Here is a 20,139-nt window from a genome sequence, read left to right on the forward strand (position 1 = left end):
GACTTGTCAGAGGATCCTTACAAGGAAAAAGGACTCTATCTTAGCAAGTACTAGTGACCCCTGTGCCAGAGTCAAAAGTTCACACCTGACAGTCCAAAACAAAAGACAACTACCTTCAGACATGAAAGAATGCTCCTGTACACCCATGTGCCTTTATGATCCCTTGACTCAGCAAAGGGATTTCTAGCAACCAATGATCAGGAAGAAAGGAAGGTCACTCTCATATCTAGTTCAAGAGAAAACCGCCCCAATTGCAACAAAAGGCCTAAGGGCTTTACAATTCTCATACAAAATTTCAACGTGCCACAAATAATGTAAGGCAAACATAGAGTTACACATCCATTGAGTTGCACTGACAGCCTTCTCTAGAGAAACATTTGAAAGGAAATGAAGACATGCTTACAGCACAGACATCAAGAGGCTTCACTTTCAAAAACAGTAAAGATCAGGATCCAACTCCGTGTACGCTGACTTCATTAAGTGAAGTAGAAAAAAGGACATAGCATTCATACACAGGAGTGTTTGGGCTCCTAACACCACAGAATAAATTCTTAACCCCTCCTCTTAAAAGTTTAACTCTGTCCAGATATAGCCTCTTCTTCATTGCCTCCTAGAGCAGTTAAATTTGGTTTTGTCAGAAATCTGGGAAGGGCTTTAACTTTGATGCCATTTTTTGCTTTAAACAATGGAGGAAAAGAGAGATATGCATCCCTTTAAACAAAGACGACAGTACAAGCAAGGGCTTGAAGCTCACTAATATGGTTTGCTGTAGCAAAGCTAAAACAAAAATTGTCTTCAAAGTCAAGTTCTTAAAAGATGCCTTATCCAAAGGCATGTAACATTAAGGGCTAAGTCTAAATTCCATCCTAATGCATAATCGGCAGATTTTGGGATTTCCAGCTCAAAAGATTGAAAAATTTCCTCCCAATATAAATTGTGAGCGATATTCAAGTTAGCATGACAAAGAACTGAAGACACATATACCAATATCCTTTGATTATCAGGACAGAAACTGCTTCACATACCTGAGATACTGGAAGCACCAAGATATATAAGCTGGCCACTGATGCTGATACAGTCCAGCAGTGGAGAGTTTCTAAACTTATGGAATGATTCCCTATCTACTATCTGAAAAGCCTCTAGCTCATTAGAGAGGCAGCTTTCAGTCCCCAAGTGGTCAGAAGAAGCATGTGGAGGTTTTGATGGAATCATCTCAAATGAGACTGTCTGAGACATCTCTCCTGAATGGCAGAAAATGAAGAACATCTACAACCAGGAGAGGTAGCTTTGGGTCCATTCCCTTTGGGGTCAAACATGCTATAAAAATCACCCTTGTGTTCTGCAAAGCTCACAACTTGTTGAGTACTTTCCTCAAAACAGCAAACAGAGGAAAAGTGTGAGGGTCTAGATTTGACCACTCTTTAAGAAAAGCATCAACTGCCCATTATGGAGGATCCTGGCAAAGAGAGCAGTAAACTAGGAGTTTTACATTTTGGAGAGTTGCAGACAGATATTTGGGGCTCCCCAAAAGTTCCACAACTCCTAGCAGACCTGTGGGATGAAGACCACCATTCTAACAGAAGAATCTGCCCTTTCCTGCTGAGTTGGTCTATGATTACACTTCCTTCCTGGGGCAAACTGATGGTTAAAGATTGATGTTCTTGGACTCTGCCCATAGGAGAAGCTTCTCTGCTAGCATGAACAGATCTCTAGGTTTTGTGCCCCCTTGCCGTCTTATGTAAGAAATAGAGGTTGAATTGTTGGAGTAGACTGTGATTGCCCTCTCTCTGATTAGGTGCTTTGCTTGTACAAGACCCTTCCAAACTGCCCAAAGCTAATTACTAACCTCTGCATACCAACTACCTGATAGTTAAGTGTTTCCCAGATTGGCTCCCAACCCTCCTCTGACACATATGCAGATAATATGAGGTATAGAGGCAGACCCATAAGCAGCCTTGACTTATCTCTCCACCAAATAAAAGAGCCAAAAAAATCTAAAGGAACTCTTACTGGAGATGAGTCCACAAGACGAGACCTGTCCCAAGAGTTCTTGAGACAGAACTGAATAGCTCTCACTCTTACATGTTCCATGTGTCCCAATAGACAGCCACTCCTTAGCTGGAGGCTTTTCTAAGAGCTGAAATCCTCTCAAGAGTGAGAGATAATTGTCTCTGTCAGAAAAGCCAGAAAAGAGAGTCAATCTTCATCTCCAGTAAACAATGGCTGGGTCGGAATAAGCATAGACTAGCTGACACTGATCACCCTGCCTGAAACAAATTTACAAGCACTAACCAGTCATCCTAACATACAAGAACTCTGATACCTAGCAGAAGACTCCATCACTAATGGAACCAACACACAAGTGAATAACTGTGGTGCCGTGCTCAAACCAAAATACAAAGCTCTAAATTGGAAGACCTTCCCTTTGCAGACAAAGCACAGATAATTTCTCGACAGAGAATGGATTGGGACATGGAAGCATGTGCCCTGCATGTTAATATGAATCACCCAGTCAACCTTCCAAATTGCTGTCAGGATTGAACTGAATGACTGGCCTCCACCCCCAACAACCCCAGGCCTTGGGAACAAGAAAAAGTCAATGGTAAAACCTCAGTGACTAGTCTAAAATTGACTCAATGGTCTCCTTACATAACAACTGTCTGATATCCTCCTCCAAAACTCAGAACATCTCTGTGTGAAAAGGCGGGCAGGAAAGGATATCAGGAATGTCAACAGGGCCACAAAAGGTACAAATTATCCTTCCCTAAGAACCATCATTGCCCGAGGTTCTTCTTGAAGAACTGCCATATACTCCAGAAACTCTGTCTTCCCCAAGCTTCAGAAGTAAGTCTATCAACGTAAGGTTAATACTCCACTGTCTCATCAAGAATGCTGATACTTGAATACCAACATTTATATAATCATTACTACAGTATTATTACTATTTTTTTTTTTTGCCTGGCACAATAAACAAGCTGTTATGCTAAGAATGATAAACCAACTTCATAAGTACTTCTGCCTCACTATCAAGCCAAACTACCTTACCAATTAGAGAGCTCTCTGCTTCCATGGGACAAGTAACTTGAAAAAACTTACATCTTAAACTGGGAAGGTTGAAAATCTGATATTGTATCAGTGTCATAACATGTAGATCTATGCAGCTTCATAAAACTGGAAACCAAAGCAGTAGCGTTCCAAGAATCAGCTTTGAGGGATACAATACCGAGATCACCTCAAAACATACCTTAACAGAATCAGATAGCTTTAATTTCCGACTAGTTTTAACAGGAGCCGAGGTAGAAGCACACAAAAGACCACTGATCAATGGATTAATCTTTGGTAAAGGGATAGGGAAAAGCAACAACATGAACACCAACCACATATTGGTATAAAAAAAATAATAAATTCAAAATAATTACCTTTTTCCTAGATGTACAAACCTTACATTTTGAAAGCTCAACTTATAAAGTGTAGTTTTAGAAATAAATAAGCATTAAATGATAAATGTAACATTTGCATTACCAGTGAAGCTGAAAGAGACAACGAGTTATTGCTGAGTGAACTTTTACTTTAGTGTTTCATTATATGTTTCACTGGGAAAAGTAAAGACTGAAGGTTAAGTTTAATAATAACTTAGTTTGGAGTTGCATGTATGAGAATGTTTGTGATGTAAGTGTGTATACATATATTTTCAAATTAAAAGGGAAAGTGTGATGTGCGTTTATCTATTCTTGCCCCACGTAACCCAAGGAATAAGCACACACATCAAAAAGTCATTAAAAACATATTGTTGCTCAATAGCAGAATGAAACGACTCATCAGTCTTGGAATCTTGCAGGATTAACGATGCCGCTTCCCTTTCCAAAATATTGATTTGCAGATGAGGATCATCCTTGACTCACACACCTGAGACAAATGAACCTCTCAGGTTTTTACTTAAATCCCCCTCCAATGCAGCTTTGAGCAGAAGTACCAAAGGGAAATTGCCAGTAAGTAAGTGGAATTTTGTATCTCCTTGCTCAAGAACCAATCTGGGAGGGATGATCCTTTGGAGATGATAAGTGCTGCCAGAGAGACTTGCCTCAAAGACAACAGGAGGTCAAAGACCTGAAAACAACAAGCTGGTTGACAAGAAAGACCACCTAGGTGCTTTGTCTGCTGCTGGGGGGTGAGAGCCAACTTCTCCCAGTTTATCATGATCCCCGAGTTGCAACAAAAAGTGGCCAGGAAGTCTGTTTTCTGAAGAAACTGCACCTCTCTGGACACCAGAAATACCTGTCAACTGGGTAAAGACAACTTCGAGTCTGTGGGAAACCCCTAGCAGGCCTGGATGCAACATGATCGCATACAAATAGATCCTACCAGCATCCACCTTAGCACTCACAAGTACTGTAAAAAGAGGCCTGTTGCACATGAAACCTGTCTGAAGATCACAAGCACAATGAACAATAGGATAGCACTGACTCTACTATGCATTCCCTGAGAATTCCTTTTATCAGTGAAACCATGGGATAGTTCAGGATACTCATACCATAGTAAGGACATGCCATACACTAGGCAAGCAGGTTACTGCACACACACCCTACAGGTATATACACAGTTCAGAGACCATATACACATACACACAATCACAACGCTATTTCTTGTATATACAAATCATTCAAAAGCACAATTTCAACTTAGCAGTCAGTAGGAGCACAGCAAGATGTCCTCATTGGACAGCAGCCAAAAAAAAAGAGTGCTTGGTGACAGCATGTGAGTTAAGTGGTAATCCCCCACTCACATCCCATAACTGCCCGGTAACTATCTTTCACCTTGTGTTTAAGGATACTGCATAAGAAGCTCTGGTTTGTACTTCTGTAGGAAATACATCAATACTACTGTGGTATAATTTTAAAACCATGAAATGTAACCACAAAATGAGGGACACAAATTTATATCTGCAAAATGGAAGACATTACCTGAGTTTCATATTCAAGGTCTTGAGTTCTCCATCTGAGCTGTGGTCAGGAGTAGCTAAAATACCCTTCAAACATATACCATTCCTCCTGATGCTCTCAACAACTTCGTCTAAACTCTCAGATCTCTTAGAATAGAGCTCTGTTAGATAATGTTCTTCAAAGTCCACTGGTACTCCAGCATTTTGGAAAACATCAATGACAACCTGACACAGCTCTGGACCCACTCCATCGCCTGGGATCAAAGTTGCAGTGGTGCGGCCCTCTGGTTTACTCACAGGGACCTGCTGCAATGGTTAAAAAGCATTATGACACATACAAATACAATAAAATCAATGGTTTCCAGGAAATAACATTTCACTAAGTTATCACCAACACCTAACAAAAATGATGCACAAGATATATTCCATTTACTCAGAATATCTAAAAAATCAAAGAATTACAATTTTGCGCCTTTGTGTGTCTTATAAATGTTCTGACGTACAAAGTTATAATCAAAAGGGTCTCCCATGATGCAAAAGCATAAGATGTTACATGTCAAAACTTCACTACAATCTGCAAAATATCGCAAACTTCTAATGCCATACACATCATGATCAAATCAAGATCTTGCATTCTCATAGCAGCAGGGACAAGGGAAAAAATGTCTGAAATAGCAAAGTGGTGAAAGACAATAATAAAATAGTTCAGTAAGATCATAAAATAGGAAGATGAATATTACACTTTTACTCTAACAAGGCTTCTCCAGAGAGGGCATGTTTTCCATAAAAGGTAAAAATTCAAGCAAGATCATGTTGAATTGGTTGGACAAGCGGAAAAAAGACCAAAGTTAAAGGTATAAAGCAAAGTAGCCGAAGGCCACTGAGCTGCTGCAAAAACCTTTGGTACCACCGATATGGATAAAAAAAAATTTATGATGTAAAAGGGGAAGAGCATAACATTTTTAGAAAGCAATGTGGAAAGACTAGAAAATATAACAGGGCAATAGAGGCAGTACAATATTTTGAAAATATAGTATTTTCATAATAAAATTAAGTTTCATATATACAGTACTTACAAAGTAATTGCATAGCTATACTTTCAACTCGCGCAGCAATTAGAAATTTGAAGTTCGAGGTAGCGATTTGTTTGTTGATAGTGTAGGTAACTATCCGCCCTCTATCGGGGAACAATAAGTACAATGTAACAGTGATAAGTCACTTCTTTTGTGCTTAATGTCCATCAGAGGGGAGGAGGGAGGGCTCTGACCTTGTAATTACTTGGTAAGTATACATGAAACTTAATTTTATTATGAAAATACCATTTTCATATACAGTATGTAGCTTACCAAGTAATTACATAGCAGAATCCCACACTGATAGGTGGTGGGATAAATGGACATATTCTGTTCCAAAAACAATCAGATATGAGGATCAATTTGCAACATAAAAATCTCTTAGCATTGATAAAATTCTTGCTGCAACCTTACCTGAAAAGAGAGCCACAGTAGATGATTACTGCCTTGGTCTGTGCTCATCTTGGCCTGTAGCAACTTAGTGGAACAGCTGTGATACGTCCCTACTTTTGAGAGGGGGCTTTACAGTGAGGGAGCCTTCCGAACACCATAAAGCAACAGAGAAAAAACTGCCGTTGCCCTGGGTGCAGCACAAAAATAAAATAGTTAGCCACACCGACAACAATAAAAATTAAAAACCATCATACCACTACCACAGACTGGTGGGCACTCTGGGTACAAGTACCCCCAGGCTCCGCAAAAGGACCTGACACCTAAAAACTTCATGGCGAAGAAGTTACGGACAGAAAGGGTTGCTTCCTATGCTTCTTCCCCCAACACTGAGCCAGCCACCAACAACGGACCTAAGATACTGCAATCTTCATATGTTGTTTAAATTTCTTTAAGATAGTGGGAGGCAGAAACAGAATTGCATTTCCAGTACAGTATGTCCACTGGAGGATTGCCGTGATCATCATACTATGGCTAAAGGCATATGAAGTGGCAACAGCCCTAATATCATGCGCTCTCACCTTAAAAGAAGGCAGGACATCTATTTGAGAGTGCGCCTCAATGGTGAGACTTCTAAGAAAAAATGACAACGCATTCTTAGACACGGGTTTCGATGGGTTCTTGACAGAACACCAGAGGTTACTGGCAGGGCCTCTGGTTCTCTTTGTCCTGTCTAAGTCATATCTCAGTGCCGTCACTGGGCAAAGGACCCTTTCCTCCTCCCCTGGTCCTAGAATGTCCATGAGGTTTTTAATAGAGAACAAGTGTGGCCAGGGATTGGACGGGGACTCGTTCTTAGCTAGGAAGCCAAGCACGAAGGTGGCCAAAGCTGAAGAAAAAGACTTCTTTGTCAAATTCTTGAGTGAAATGGTACGGAGAGGCTCAAAGGCAGGACCCGTTAACCATTTAAGCAATACATCCAGGTTCCATGACACGGAGTTGTCCTTCACCTGTTTAGTAGTCTCGAAAGACTTAATCAGATCCGTCAGGTCTTTATTAGAGGCCAAGTCCACTCCCTCCTCTAAGCTTGAAGACTGATCCCAGCAGAGACCTGTAGCCCCTGATATCAATGGAGAAGTCCCTTGGAGTTCCTGAGAAAGAGAAGAAAGTCCGCTATTTGGGTTACAGTAGTTTTAGCAGATGAGACGTTATTGCTGCTGCATCACCTGTGGAAAACAGACCATTTGGCCTGGCAGACTCGGCTGGTAGACTTACGTCTCCATCTAGAAATAGCTTCTGCAGCTTGCTTTGAAAAGCCCTTCACTTTGATGAGTCTCCAGATAGTCTGAAGCCTGTCAGAGCCAGAGCGAATAGTCCTTGATGGAACTTCCAAAGATGAGGCTGTTTGAGAAGATGTGGACTTTGAGGCAGTAACCTTGGAAAATCCACAAGAAACTTTAGAAGGTCAAGGAACCATTCTTTGAGAGGCCAAAAAGGTGCTACAGTACCTGGGTCATTGATAAGTTGCTGTGATTCTTGAACTTGTTGAGAACCCCCTCACCATGTTGAATGGGGGAAAGGTGTAGAGGTCCAGGTCCGACCAGCCTATCAGCATGGCATCCGACCCCCACCTGAGGGTCGGGGACTGGCAAACAAAATAGAGGAAGACGGTAATTCTTCGATGTGGCGAACAGGTCCACTGTCGGCCTGCCCCACACCTTCCAGAGGCTGTTGCAGACACTTGAGTTCAGGATCCACTCTGTTGGGAGGACTTGACCTCGTCGACTTAACCCGTCTGCCAAGACGTTCATCTTCCCCTGGATGAATCTGGTGGTAAGTCTGACCTGATTCTGGTCTGCCCAAATGAGTAGCTCCTTCGCTGCCTGACAAAGGGAGAACGAGTGGGTTCTGCCGATTCCTGATATAGGAGAGAGCCGTGATGCTGTCGGAATGTACCACCACGGTTCTGTTTGCTACTGCTTTCACAAAATGCTTCAGGTCCAGACGAATGGCAGACAACTCCTTGGCGTTTATATACAACTTCCTTTGCTCTGGAGACCAAGTGCCAGAAGCTTCCAGTGTCCAGTAGAGCTCCCCAACCTGGTCCGAGGAGTCTGCATAAACGGAGAGGTCGGGGCTCAGCAGTTGCAGAGACTGTCCCTCTAAAAGTCTTTCCCTGGACGTCCATCATCGGAGATCCTCCTTTATCTCATTCATAATTGGGAAAGTCACTGTGTCCGGTTGCTTTCTTCTGTTCCACCTTGCTCGTAGAAAGAACTGAAGGGGCCTCACAAGAAGTCTTCCTAGCTTCACAAACTGTTCTATGGATGAGAGGGTTCCCAGCAGACTCATCCATCGATTCACTGAGAAAACTGGAAGTAAAAGACGGCCCTGTACCAACTGAAGACGGGACTATCCTCTTTGGGGAGGGAAGAGCCTGAAAACACAGAGTTGATCCTCATCCCCAAATACAGAATTCCCTGAGTTGGGGCTAGTTGAGACTTCTCTTGATTTATTAAAAGTCCAAGTTCCTCAGCAAGAAGAAGGGTAGTCTGCAGATCCTTCATGCATTGCTCCTGTGACTGGGAGTGGAGAAGCCTGTCGCCTAGGTATAGGCTTATGTTGATACCTAACAGATGAAGCCATCTCCTGAGGGGGAGATAGGACTCACGTGAATACCTGTGGGGCAGTGGAGAGACCGAAACACAGAAGCCGAAACTGGAAGACTCTGCCCCTGAAGACAAATCTCAGGCATTTCCTGGACTCCTGGAATGTGGAAATGCGCGTCCTGCATGTCGAGTGTTGACATCCAGTCACCCTGCTGGATGGAGGATAACACTGATTGATTCGTCTCCATTTTGAACTTCGTCTTCTGTATGTAGAGGGTTCTTCAGGCACGAGAGTGGGTGAAGAAGACGTAGGCGGGCATTCAGTAGACATCGGGAGGTCAGTCGGTGCTGTGCTGGCTCCAGACAGGCGCTCGGGGGAATGAGGGGGGGGCGCTCTGGAGTCCAAGACAGGCTCTTTGGAGTAAGAGACGGGCACTCAATGACTGAGAGGCGCTCTGGCGAACAATCTGGCCACTCATGCAGACACCCAGCAGAAGAGCATTTCTTAGAAGAGCACTTAGAAGTTGAGTAATGAAGTTCTGCATGAGAACACTTGGGCAAACAGGGCTGTGCCACGTACTGCAACCTGGTTGCAGGCTAGCGGAACGGTCTCTAGCATGCCGGTGAAATGAGAGAGGCCTCTCTACCACGACGTCCCTTCAAGGGACAAGATTCTCCTGGGAAGCGCCAAAAATGCTTCTTATTCGTACTGGAGTCACTATCGGAGTCAGACAATAACTGGTGGGCACTCAATGTGACGCCTTTCCAACAGCTGTCAGAACCACAAGGCACTAGATCAGATTAGGGGGCGACTGCCCGTGAGCAAACCCCACTAACCTCCTTTGGACCTCCTGATGACTACTCCCATGATCAGGGGAGTGCGACAGTGACCTTCGTCTGGGAGCATCAGTGGGACGGACAGCCACCTCCTCCACTGGCACTGACACTGGCACTGGCACTGTTTAATACTCTGCACTTCATCCATAAGACCTTAGGTGATTGACCCAACTTTGACACAGCATTAACTATGAGATCGAATTTACAATCAAACTTACTCTCGAGGCTGGCTATGGCATTGGGTTCCAAAGCATGGGAGCCAGGAATAGGAGTTGATGGAGAATTATTAGGAGGAATAAGGATGGGGGATAAAACAAGGGCAGGAGAAGAAGGAATGTTATGGTCAGGACTTAAGAAACTTCCATTTCTTCTCATCCCATCCATCACATTCAGCACAAGTGAGACCTACTAAACATTCTTGTCCTCTACATTCTGCACAGATTGTATGACTATCGTAGGTTACTGTGGTCATCCAGGTCTTGCAACCCTCCCCACAATATCTAATACTTTATGGACTGGAATCGGACATTACGAAAAAGAAATTGCACAAAATCCACTAGGCTAGACTGAAAAGCTACCAAAACAATCGGCACTTCACCAAATCCTTGGGAAAAGTGACGAAAAAATCTCAAATTCAACTGCCAAAACATTTGATGTTGATGTCGAAGCCGGCAGAAAAGAAGTGGCTATCACCGTTATGTTGTACCAATTGTTCCCCGACAGAGGGCGGGGTGTTATCTACGCTATAAACAAACGAATCGCTACCGCAAATTTCAAATTTTTAACTGCCGTGCGTGTGGAAAGTATAGCTATGCAATTACTTGGTAAGTTACACATACGAAAAAATGGAATAAAGAAATTGAATATGAACCAATGGGTGCTGACACTGTAATAGCTCTGATTTTTTGTCAGCATGTTTTGCCTCTTTATCATTTCTCACTAATTATGTCTTCTGACTGATGAATGAATGCTGACTCCTGTGACTTAATTTCTTCTGTTTTTGTGAACTAAGAAAAAGTCTGGTCTATGATAGTCCATGTAGAGTACAGACAGAATTAGTTCAGATGCAGGCGGAATTAGTTTAGAAAGTTATTTGCGACAGTCTGATTTCCAGATGTTGCTTGGTGTCAGTGGATTTGATATTCAGAAACCTTGTGGTGACAGAGGATTTGGTCTTCAACAGTTTGCTGGTTGCAGTGGTTTGGTACTAAGAAATCACTCGGTGATAATGAAGTTGAGAATTCATAAATAAGTTGGCAACAATAGAATCTGTAATAATTAACGACAGATCATAACAGGACTTTGTAGTTCAGTATTCAGTGAGTTTTGCTGTATGGCATAGGATTCATAACTTGTTTGTTCATGATGGTATAGTTTTAGAAATACATAAATATTAATTGATAGATGTGATAGCACCAATACCTAGGGAATTGAGGCAGTGAATTATTGTAGGGTGAACAGAAATTGAAAATGACTTTTTGTAAAGGAAGCATTATTACATGCAACTGCATTTACGACATTATTTCTACAACCTACATTTAGAGAGTATGGGATAAATTTAGTCATTAGTTTATATGTACAAGTAAGTTTATTAATTAGTTTATAAGTGCAAGTATGGGAATGTTTGCAATTGTGTATCTATATATACATATACAGCGAATTTGTAAAAAAAAAAAAAAAGGAAAAATCTGAAGTTTGTTTTATCTCTTACTGCCCCAATTTTTGTACAGCACACGGAGAAGTTCAGAGAAAATTGAGGAATCTGGTGCACGAGCTATGAGAGTTTTTGTAAGCACGGTTTGCTGAATTTTCTGAGAAAACTATGAGTGCAGGAGATAAGAAATACGAAAACGTAAAATAAAAAGTGACTGAGCAAGTATGGAGAATGAGAGTGGGAGTGAAATGTCAGAAAAGGAATGAGTTTGAAGAGGCAAGAGTGGGTGGGAATGAGGCTGTGAATGTAGGCTCAGCTATTAGAGACACCATCTAGGAAGAATTTTAGCAATGAAGGCAAAAATGACAATAAAGCTTTGATGAAAAGTTTCTGCCATTATGGCTGAGTGTTGTGAATCTTAAACATACAGAAAAAATGAGCTAGATGAAAGAATAGACCCACGATGTGTAGGGAACTAACAATCATGAGTTAGAACTGGATGTGAAGGAAAAGACAAAACCAGTGTGAACGTAAGAAAGAGAACAAGTGAAGTAAGTGTCCCTCAGTACAAGTCACACAGATATGTCCTAATAAGTGCAGGTAATACATGCCCACGTTTTTTACGTCCAGTCACCAGTTAAAGGTCCTAGTTTTTTTTTTAATACAGCACTCAATTTTCGAACGATACATGCCTCTTACCTTGTAAGAATGAATAAAATATGTTAAACAGACTAGAAGTATTCTCAGATTAAGATAATACACTAATATATTTTACACTGACATTTAACCACTGTCACTTTGGAACTGCAATAGAAGACAACAGTAAACCAAAGAATCTTGGTCTGATAAAAGGCTCAAAATACAAACCTATATAAAACACTCTACTAAAATCTGTGCTTTGTTGAGACAATAATGTGCAAGGATGTGGACAGTTATCTTACATTTTTAAATTCCACATAAAAAGACTAGCACTAAGGATAACACAACTGAACTATGATAACTGTAATCTAAAGTAACTAACCTGATAAAAAATCAAATTTCAACCTCCAAAAAAATTGCTAAACAGACAAATCATGAAAACAAATGTGCCAAGGATGTTCAACTGGAGGTATAAAAAAAATTCGGGCAACACCTAATAATTATATTTGTCCAGACATGAAAAGCTGGATACGCTGGAGAACTATATCCACTTTCCTTATCGAACTTACCCAGCTAATCGAGTCCTTTAGAACAAAATGCAGGAAAGAAAAGAGCAAATATTTAAAGGAGGAAATCTTTTAATAAAACAAGTACTGAAAATGCCTTTCTAAGAATTTTCTACGGTTGCTGCCATCTTTACATCACATATTGCACTTCTGTAACAATATCTTATACTGAAAAATGTAAATTTTCATAATAAAATTTATTTGCATACTTAACTACTGTAAAAGATAGCTATATTTTCACGCCAGCAGGCAAGTTGGCATTCAAAATCAAGAAGACTGCTTGCTGACCCAGATGACTGTCTAGTTCACCTGTTCTCCACCAGATGTGTCTTGAATGTTTTAGCTTGTCACAATTCTTCGTGGCCATCCATTAAGTTGTGAGGAGACCAGGTAGGTTCTACTTTAACAGTAGGTAGTGTCCAAATCATACATTTTATTTTGAAAACTTACATTTTTGAGATCAATCATGCCACCCTCATTCATGTTATGCTGGGGAGGTCACATTGTTGGAAAATTCAACTACCACCTTGTTCCTGACCAGATGTTCACATTGCTGCAGGCTCTTCCATAGAACCATGAGTTGATGTGGGACTCTTTTTCTGTCCACCATTCCAATGTTTCTTGAAGATTTATCAGGACTGAAATTAAATGTGAGTCTGGAAGAGACTTCCTACCCCTAGTCTCTTTCAAGTGAAACTGCATCAGCCCATCCTGAGTCTCATCAATCTAACAACTTCTCAAGAGAGGCCATGTGTCCCAACAGGGAAAGTCATTGCCTTAGAGAAAGCCTATTTAACGGTTGAAATCCTTCGAAAAGAGGCAAGTTGTCTACGCATCTCCCCGAAAGAAAAGCCTGAAAAGAGCGAGTCTGTCCTTATCCCCAGACAGAGAATAGACTGAGTCTGAACCAGAGACAACTTCTGATGACTAATCACAGACCAGGCCAAATGAAGCGCAAGGTCCTCGGCCTATAGATCCCACCATAAGAACTGGCTAAATTAGCTAGTTGCCTAGATATAGAGAATCCTTACACCCATAAGATGACATCACCCCTCTATGGGTGCTAAAACCCTAATGAACACTTGAGGTGCAGTACACAAGCTAGAACAATGCCTTGAACTGACATACCTTCCCCTCAAACAAAAAGCGAAGGACCCTCTCTGACTGAGGATTTACCAGGATATGGAAATATGCATCCTGCATGTCTATCAATCTCACCCAACATGCTAGAACCATGCTGGATGACTCCACGACAAAGGGAGATAGACAAATACACCAGTTCAGGTTTGACATGTTCAACACTTGATGCCAACCTCTAGATGCTTTTGATGCTAGAAATAGATGGTTGAGAATCATTGGAAAATTACTGACACCTGTTCTACTGATTTCGTTTCTAACAAAGAAACAACCTCATTCTATATTAAATGAACGACATAACCCTCCTTCAGAATCTTCAACATCTGGGTTTCTGTCCTTAAATCTCAATCTGTCCCTAAGTCTCTCCAACCAGCCCAGAAGGGCTACAGTTGGCCTCCTACTAGAACCCAAGGGCAGAATACTTAATTTTCTCCGAGTAAAGTGAGTGGCTTTACTCCTGCCGAATCCTGAAGTGGACGCTCAAAAGGGCTTAGGTCTTAGCAGCAGAAGGCAAAGCTTGCGAGGAGGAGGAGGAACAAATCTTAACTGGAGGGCCAGGATTAGGCACAGGTCTCTTAACTATAGACTTGAAGGACTGTCTTAAAAAATGACATTTTTATAATAAAATACAGTTTTGCATATACTTACCAAGCAATTACATAGCTATAAGTTTCAACTCGTCGGCAGCTAGAGTTCTGAAATTCGTGGTAGCACTACTTTTGTTTTGGCTATGTGACTAACCCCACCCACTTTCAGGGTAAGGGAGGAACCAGCTCAGCAAAGAGCCCAATATGTTTATGCCTTCCTGTCCATGCAAGGGGAGGAGGGAGGGCTCTGCTCATGTAATTACTTGCTAAGTACATATAAAATTTTATTTTATTATAAAAATGTCATTTTTATACAGGCAGTCCCCAGTTATCGGCGGGGTTCCATTTCTGAGGGTGTGATGATAACCGAGAATTGCCGCTAACCGAAAATCAGCTATTTTCGGCATTTTTTCAGCGATTTTCGGGGGTTATCGGCGCCAAAAAGCGCTGATTTTCGGTTATCGGCGCCTCTGTTAGGTATGTATCGGTGCCGATAAGCGGAAATCAGGAAGAACCGAACGTTCTGCCAAAAGATGTTCAGGCGCCAATGGCTGCATCACGGAAGTAGCTGAAGACTCGGGGATCGCTGAGCATTCTGGTGTTAACAGGCGCTCTGAAGCTCAAGGGAGCTCAGCAGCAAATGGGGTTACAGGAGCTGGGAGCTCGGATGCCAATGGGTGCTCAGATACTTTCTTAAGCCCAAGAGAACGTTCCAGAGCGATGGAAGGGACCTCAGCCGAGTTCTAGACAAAGAAGACCGCTTGCGAGAGGGGGCGAGGCACCTAACTGTCGAAAACTGTCCCTCTAACTCCAGGTGATCCTGGGAGAAGCATTCAGGACTGTCCCAAGAACTGCAAGACGGTTGTTTCTCTTGAGAAGGCTCTCTGAACCTTTTCACAGGCACTGAGGTGGAATGAGACACTCCCTTAGCACGTCTTTTCAAAGGACGAGATTCGTCTTTAAAGCTCCAATGGTGCCTGGGACTGGAATCACCAGAGTTAGAGAGACTAGACTCACTTCCATCGAGACGCCTTTCCAGTGGCGCGCTCTGTCATGACCTGGGAAGCGACAACAGGTCTGACTGAGGGGGTGACTGGCTGTGGGCAGACCCCACTGACCTCCTCTGGGCTACCAGTTTGGCTCCTCCCAAGTTTAGGGGAGTTTGCCAGGGGCCTTTGCCTAGGAGAATCGGCAGAACAGACAGCCACCTCCTCCAATGACATTCCACCAACACTTTTAACACTGCTCTTGTCCATTAGAACTCTCAATGAAGCATCTATCTGTTACATCGTATTCACTAATAACTCAAATTTCTGGTTAACTCAGGGTGAGGAGACGGTGGCACAGACTGAGAACTGGGATGAGGTGGAATAAAAGGTACAGATTCAAAAAAATTTATCAGTCACACTCTTAGCAGAAACCTGACTAGCTAATGTCTCTTTACTAATGGCTCTAGAAGCGACTTTCCTTTTTTTGTCTCTACCTAACTTTGACAAATGACTATTCAGTTTTCCACATTTTAACATTCCAATGTTCATATTCATTACAAGCCAAGTCTGTGGAACAAATTTGGCCCCTACAAAATGTGCAGAGTGTGTGCAGGTCATAACAGGCTTTAGTTAATCTAGTATTACATCCTTAGCTGCAATACCTTAACACTGGGAACTAGACTCAGACATCGCCGACAAGCCAAAAGTCAACAAAGTCTAAATGTCTCAGATAAGTGAAAAAAACAGTCAAGATCGGTAAATCAGGCCTGAAAAGAACCTGACACTGTCTAATTATGCCAAAAAGGCTACCATAAAGAGAATACTTCACCAATTGTTGTAAATACGACCAACAGAGAAGCAAAGAATTCCAAAAAATCATTGCTGCTAATCACTGTTGTGCAGCCATCAGCCGGCAGAAACATACCGAGGTCTTTGCTGAGCTGGTTCCCTCTTACCCCGAAAGTGGACGGAGTTAGTCGCCTAGCCAAAACAAGAGCAGCGCTACCGTGAGTTTCGAAATTCTAACTGCTGACAAGTTGAAACTTACAGCTATGTAATTACTTGGTAAGTTGTTTATATAAAACACTTGATTCTCCTGAACTGAGACAGCTTCCCTTATCACCTAAAAAAGAGCCAGGTTAAGAAGGCGATCTGAAGATAAATCAAATATAGCTGCCATCTTCTGCCAAAGAGAAACCTTTGATGACAGTTACGAGTACATGTATGCATGCCAGCAATCCCCTGAAGAAGCATCTGAAACTGCCTTACCAAGACAAGTTAAAAAGTCTAAAAACTTGTCCCTTTAATCCTTTCTGGCAACACAAACCCTTTGAGTGGGCACAAAGAAAAGGTGATTGTACTGAGCGAAACCTCAGCTAAAGACGAAACCTCAATTGTTCTTTACAGAAACATAACACATTTGCCGCCTCAACATTAATCCAAATTATTTCATCAGTCTCAAGCAAACATCTCTTAATGAATACAGGCTGGTAAAGAAGTCTGAGTCTTGAACCTATGTCTTATAAGGCATCGCTATGTGGCCTCATAAGAGGAATACAAGCGCTAGCATTCTTAAAAGATGCCTTGTGCACAAGAACACAAGACACTATGTCAAAATGAGCCCTAATCAAAGGAGAACGCCTATGCCTCTTCAAAGATTTAATAGGGGCAGAAATGCTTGAAAACAACAGAGGCCTAGTCTCTACTAAATCTCTTTCAACTAACTGTGGATAAAGAGAAGCGCATCATTCCAGCAGAAAATTAAACGCCTTCGTCAACCCCTCAACCAAAACCTTTGGCACCATAGGAGGGGAAGTGGAGGGAAGCACACCCTCTTACAAATCACGAGTCGGCAAGAGACAGATGAGCAGAAGATGACATAACACCACCATATGCCACAGAAAATGGGGAAGAGGGGAAGGTCCAGCAATGCCCTGGACTACCATATCAGTCAAAACTGCCTTGCAAGGCTGAATCCTTGAACAATAATGTACCTAGAATGGCACCTAACTTAGATTTCACTGAAGCCCCTGTAAAAAAAGTGTAGTCAAAAGGGAAACTTCAGCAGAAGAGGAAGGACAAGAGCCACTCACATTCGAAGAAACAGACAATAAAGGCTAAAAAAAAAGTGTAATTTCTAGGAGAAAGGGAAATAGAAGACAGTGTTAGAATGAGAAACAGAAACAGAAGAAATAGGTTCCATTACCTGAATTAAAGTAACCTCAGAATTAGAGCAACATACCTCAGAGATAAACTATAGCAATAACCTCCCTATTGCTACAAACTGACATTGGTGAAGTTGAAATTTGGTGCAAAGACTTGTGCTTACCAAAAAGATCCTTCCACGACTGTACCAAACGCTTGACAGAGCACAATAAATGATAGGAAGATGCAGAGTGCACAGATCAACCCACCCTCAGAACTGACCCCCCCAAAAAAGATTTCCATCCTGTTCTAACTTTTCTATACAATTTCACTGAGCCAAAAAGGAGCAGAAGATGGAGCTAAGGAAGAGGACTCAGGTCTAGGTAAAGAAGGAACTAAGAAAGAAGAAAGCTCAAGTCTAGGTAAAAAATGAGCAGAGGGGAAAGCCCAAGATGGAGGAATGACAAGCAAAGGCACTTGGGAAGGAGTAGTGACGGCTGTGTCCTGCTCTAATTGTTATCTTAATCTGCCCAATTCTGTTCTTTTCCTGTTTATGGAATTTAAGCATAAAGTCCTTCAGCCAGTCCCTACACTCTTCACATCTATGTTCGCAATCGCACTCTTGACTCCCAAAAGCCAAAATTTGCAATACCATGATAAAGAGACAGCCAAATCAAAGAAGTCCCAACAATCACCTGCTGCAGCAACATAAAGAATTCTGACAAGAGCCAAACCATTCACAACACACCTGGCAAAGAACAGATAAACTAGAGTCATCTGGGCTAGCCAAACAATCTTCTTTACTCTGAATGCCGACTCGCCTGCCAGCACAAAGATATATATAGCTATCTTTAACTGCAGGTAAGATTAATCTCAAATAAAAAGGACTTAATACAATCACTATGTCAGGGAAACATCATTCTCATCGTACTTCAAGACAAAACTTAAGGTAAAGGAAAGCTGAACTTAAAAGTTACATTAGGTAACAAAAATACATTCTCAGTTAAAAAAAAAATGCAAAAGCACTGCTTGTGAAGAGAATGCAAAAAAATAAATATACAGTAATGTATAACATTAGATGTTTTTACACACAAATTTGCAAATCCTGATCTGTTGTAGCACACATTCCCAGTACATAGCCGTACTCTTATGACCCCTTCGTTCTTCCTGTGTGCCTCACAAAAACACAACTTTTAAGGTCTCCAGACAAAACAACACCAATGCCACCTTCCTTCTTCACTTGCCCCACTGAACAGAAGTTCGTAACAACTCCTCAGTTCCTTCGTTTTATCCTAACTGCAAATCTGCAATCACATATCCCTTACCCATCATGCTGCCTACATTCAACATTTTAAATCTCACGGGCTGAGCCTGCTTCTTCAGTTGCACTTTCTCTTGATGTGCTAGCACTTAACGGCCACACAACTAGGGCAATTTACCCGTGGGTCACTTCCAGGCAACAGCCTAGCATTTCTAACAGCCACCGAACAGCTCATTTCATTAATAGTTTATAGATGGATGTCTTTCCCTACTCCAACCCTCCCAATTTATCTAGTCTTGGGGTTGGCACTAAGTTTTGGGGGACTTGTTTTTCATCCAACCCCTGTGGCTATGTTTACAAAATGCTACATACTATGGCATATTACATTAGCATCAATCTTCAAATCACCAGCATAGCTTAGTCTAATCCTAATCATTGACCTTAATGATATATTCTGTATCTACTCCTAAAAGGTACAGGACTTACCTGAGCAGATGTGAGAGGTGCAGCTCCATGTAAACTCCTAGCTTGTGACTGCGTCCCAGTCACTAGTGGCCGAACCTGGAATTATACTAGTTTAAGTATTTTTGCCTAAAATGTAAAAATCAGTAAATAACTACTTAATATTGTTTGTAATTATAACGCTACTTCTAATAACACAGTGTCAAACATAAAGTACCATATTTTAATAATTTTAATTCTTTATCAGCCACCTGGATATTCTAGTCAAATTTATGAACTAGAAATATGGGATAATTTGCATTTATCATTGTGCCTTTTATGTGGATATACACCTTCAATGAAAGCTCGTCTGGTCTTTGAAGCTTGGGAAAAAGGTATTGTTGTTAACTGGTAACAAGCAAGTGAAAAGGTGACAGTACCAACTACTTACTGGACCACAAGGTTGGTTAGAAGTGGGATTCAGATAAAAGACTTCAGGTGAGTATACCCAAGAAAAATAAGTTTTATAAGTAATTTGTACTTTCCTAGGAATACAAACCAGAGCCTTCTGTATACTCCTATATAAAAGGCTCTGGTATTGGTCTGGTATTGGTTGTTGAAAACTTGGTAACAAGGCAAATAACAGGTGGAGATGGGGAGTACCCAACACTCACCAACTCTCACACTTTTCCTTCGGCTGCAGGGACTGAGCAGAGCAGCCGAGGGAGGATTAAAGAAGATACAAGGCTCTGGTTTGCACACAACGGAGAACAAACTAAATTACTTTTACAATTTGTTCCAATACAAATAAAAATCATCACCTTTTATATGGGAGACTTACTCTATAGGAGGGAGGTCAGTTGCCACACCAC

The 20,139-nt window shown here is 41.7% G+C and overlaps 1 protein-coding gene across 7 annotated transcripts in view; it reads right to left on the bottom strand.

Annotated features, from left to right (window-relative positions):
• The window catches only part of Idh3b (isocitrate dehydrogenase [NAD] subunit beta, mitochondrial), a 45,939-nt gene that overhangs the window by 20,807 nt on the left and 4,993 nt on the right, over window positions 1-20,139 (bottom strand). For 2 of the 7 annotated variants that reach the window (XM_067128762.1, XM_067128760.1), the window contains exons 2-4: window positions 19,313-19,387; window positions 12,711-12,725; window positions 4,962-5,245 (exon numbers count right to left, since the gene is read on the bottom strand). In XM_067128762.1, the coding sequence (XP_066984863.1) occupies window positions 4,962-5,245; window positions 12,711-12,725; window positions 19,313-19,387 (374 nt within the window). The remainder of the gene's footprint in view (window positions 1-4,961; window positions 5,246-12,710; window positions 12,726-19,312; window positions 19,388-20,139) is intronic. The other 5 variants (XM_067128767.1, XM_067128766.1, XM_067128765.1 and 2 more) reach the window with 3 other exon arrangements.

This window comes from Macrobrachium rosenbergii, chromosome 27 (assembly GCF_040412425.1).
Source record: "Macrobrachium rosenbergii isolate ZJJX-2024 chromosome 27, ASM4041242v1, whole genome shotgun sequence".
In the NCBI taxonomy this organism is placed as follows: domain Eukaryota; kingdom Metazoa; phylum Arthropoda; class Malacostraca; order Decapoda; family Palaemonidae; genus Macrobrachium; species Macrobrachium rosenbergii.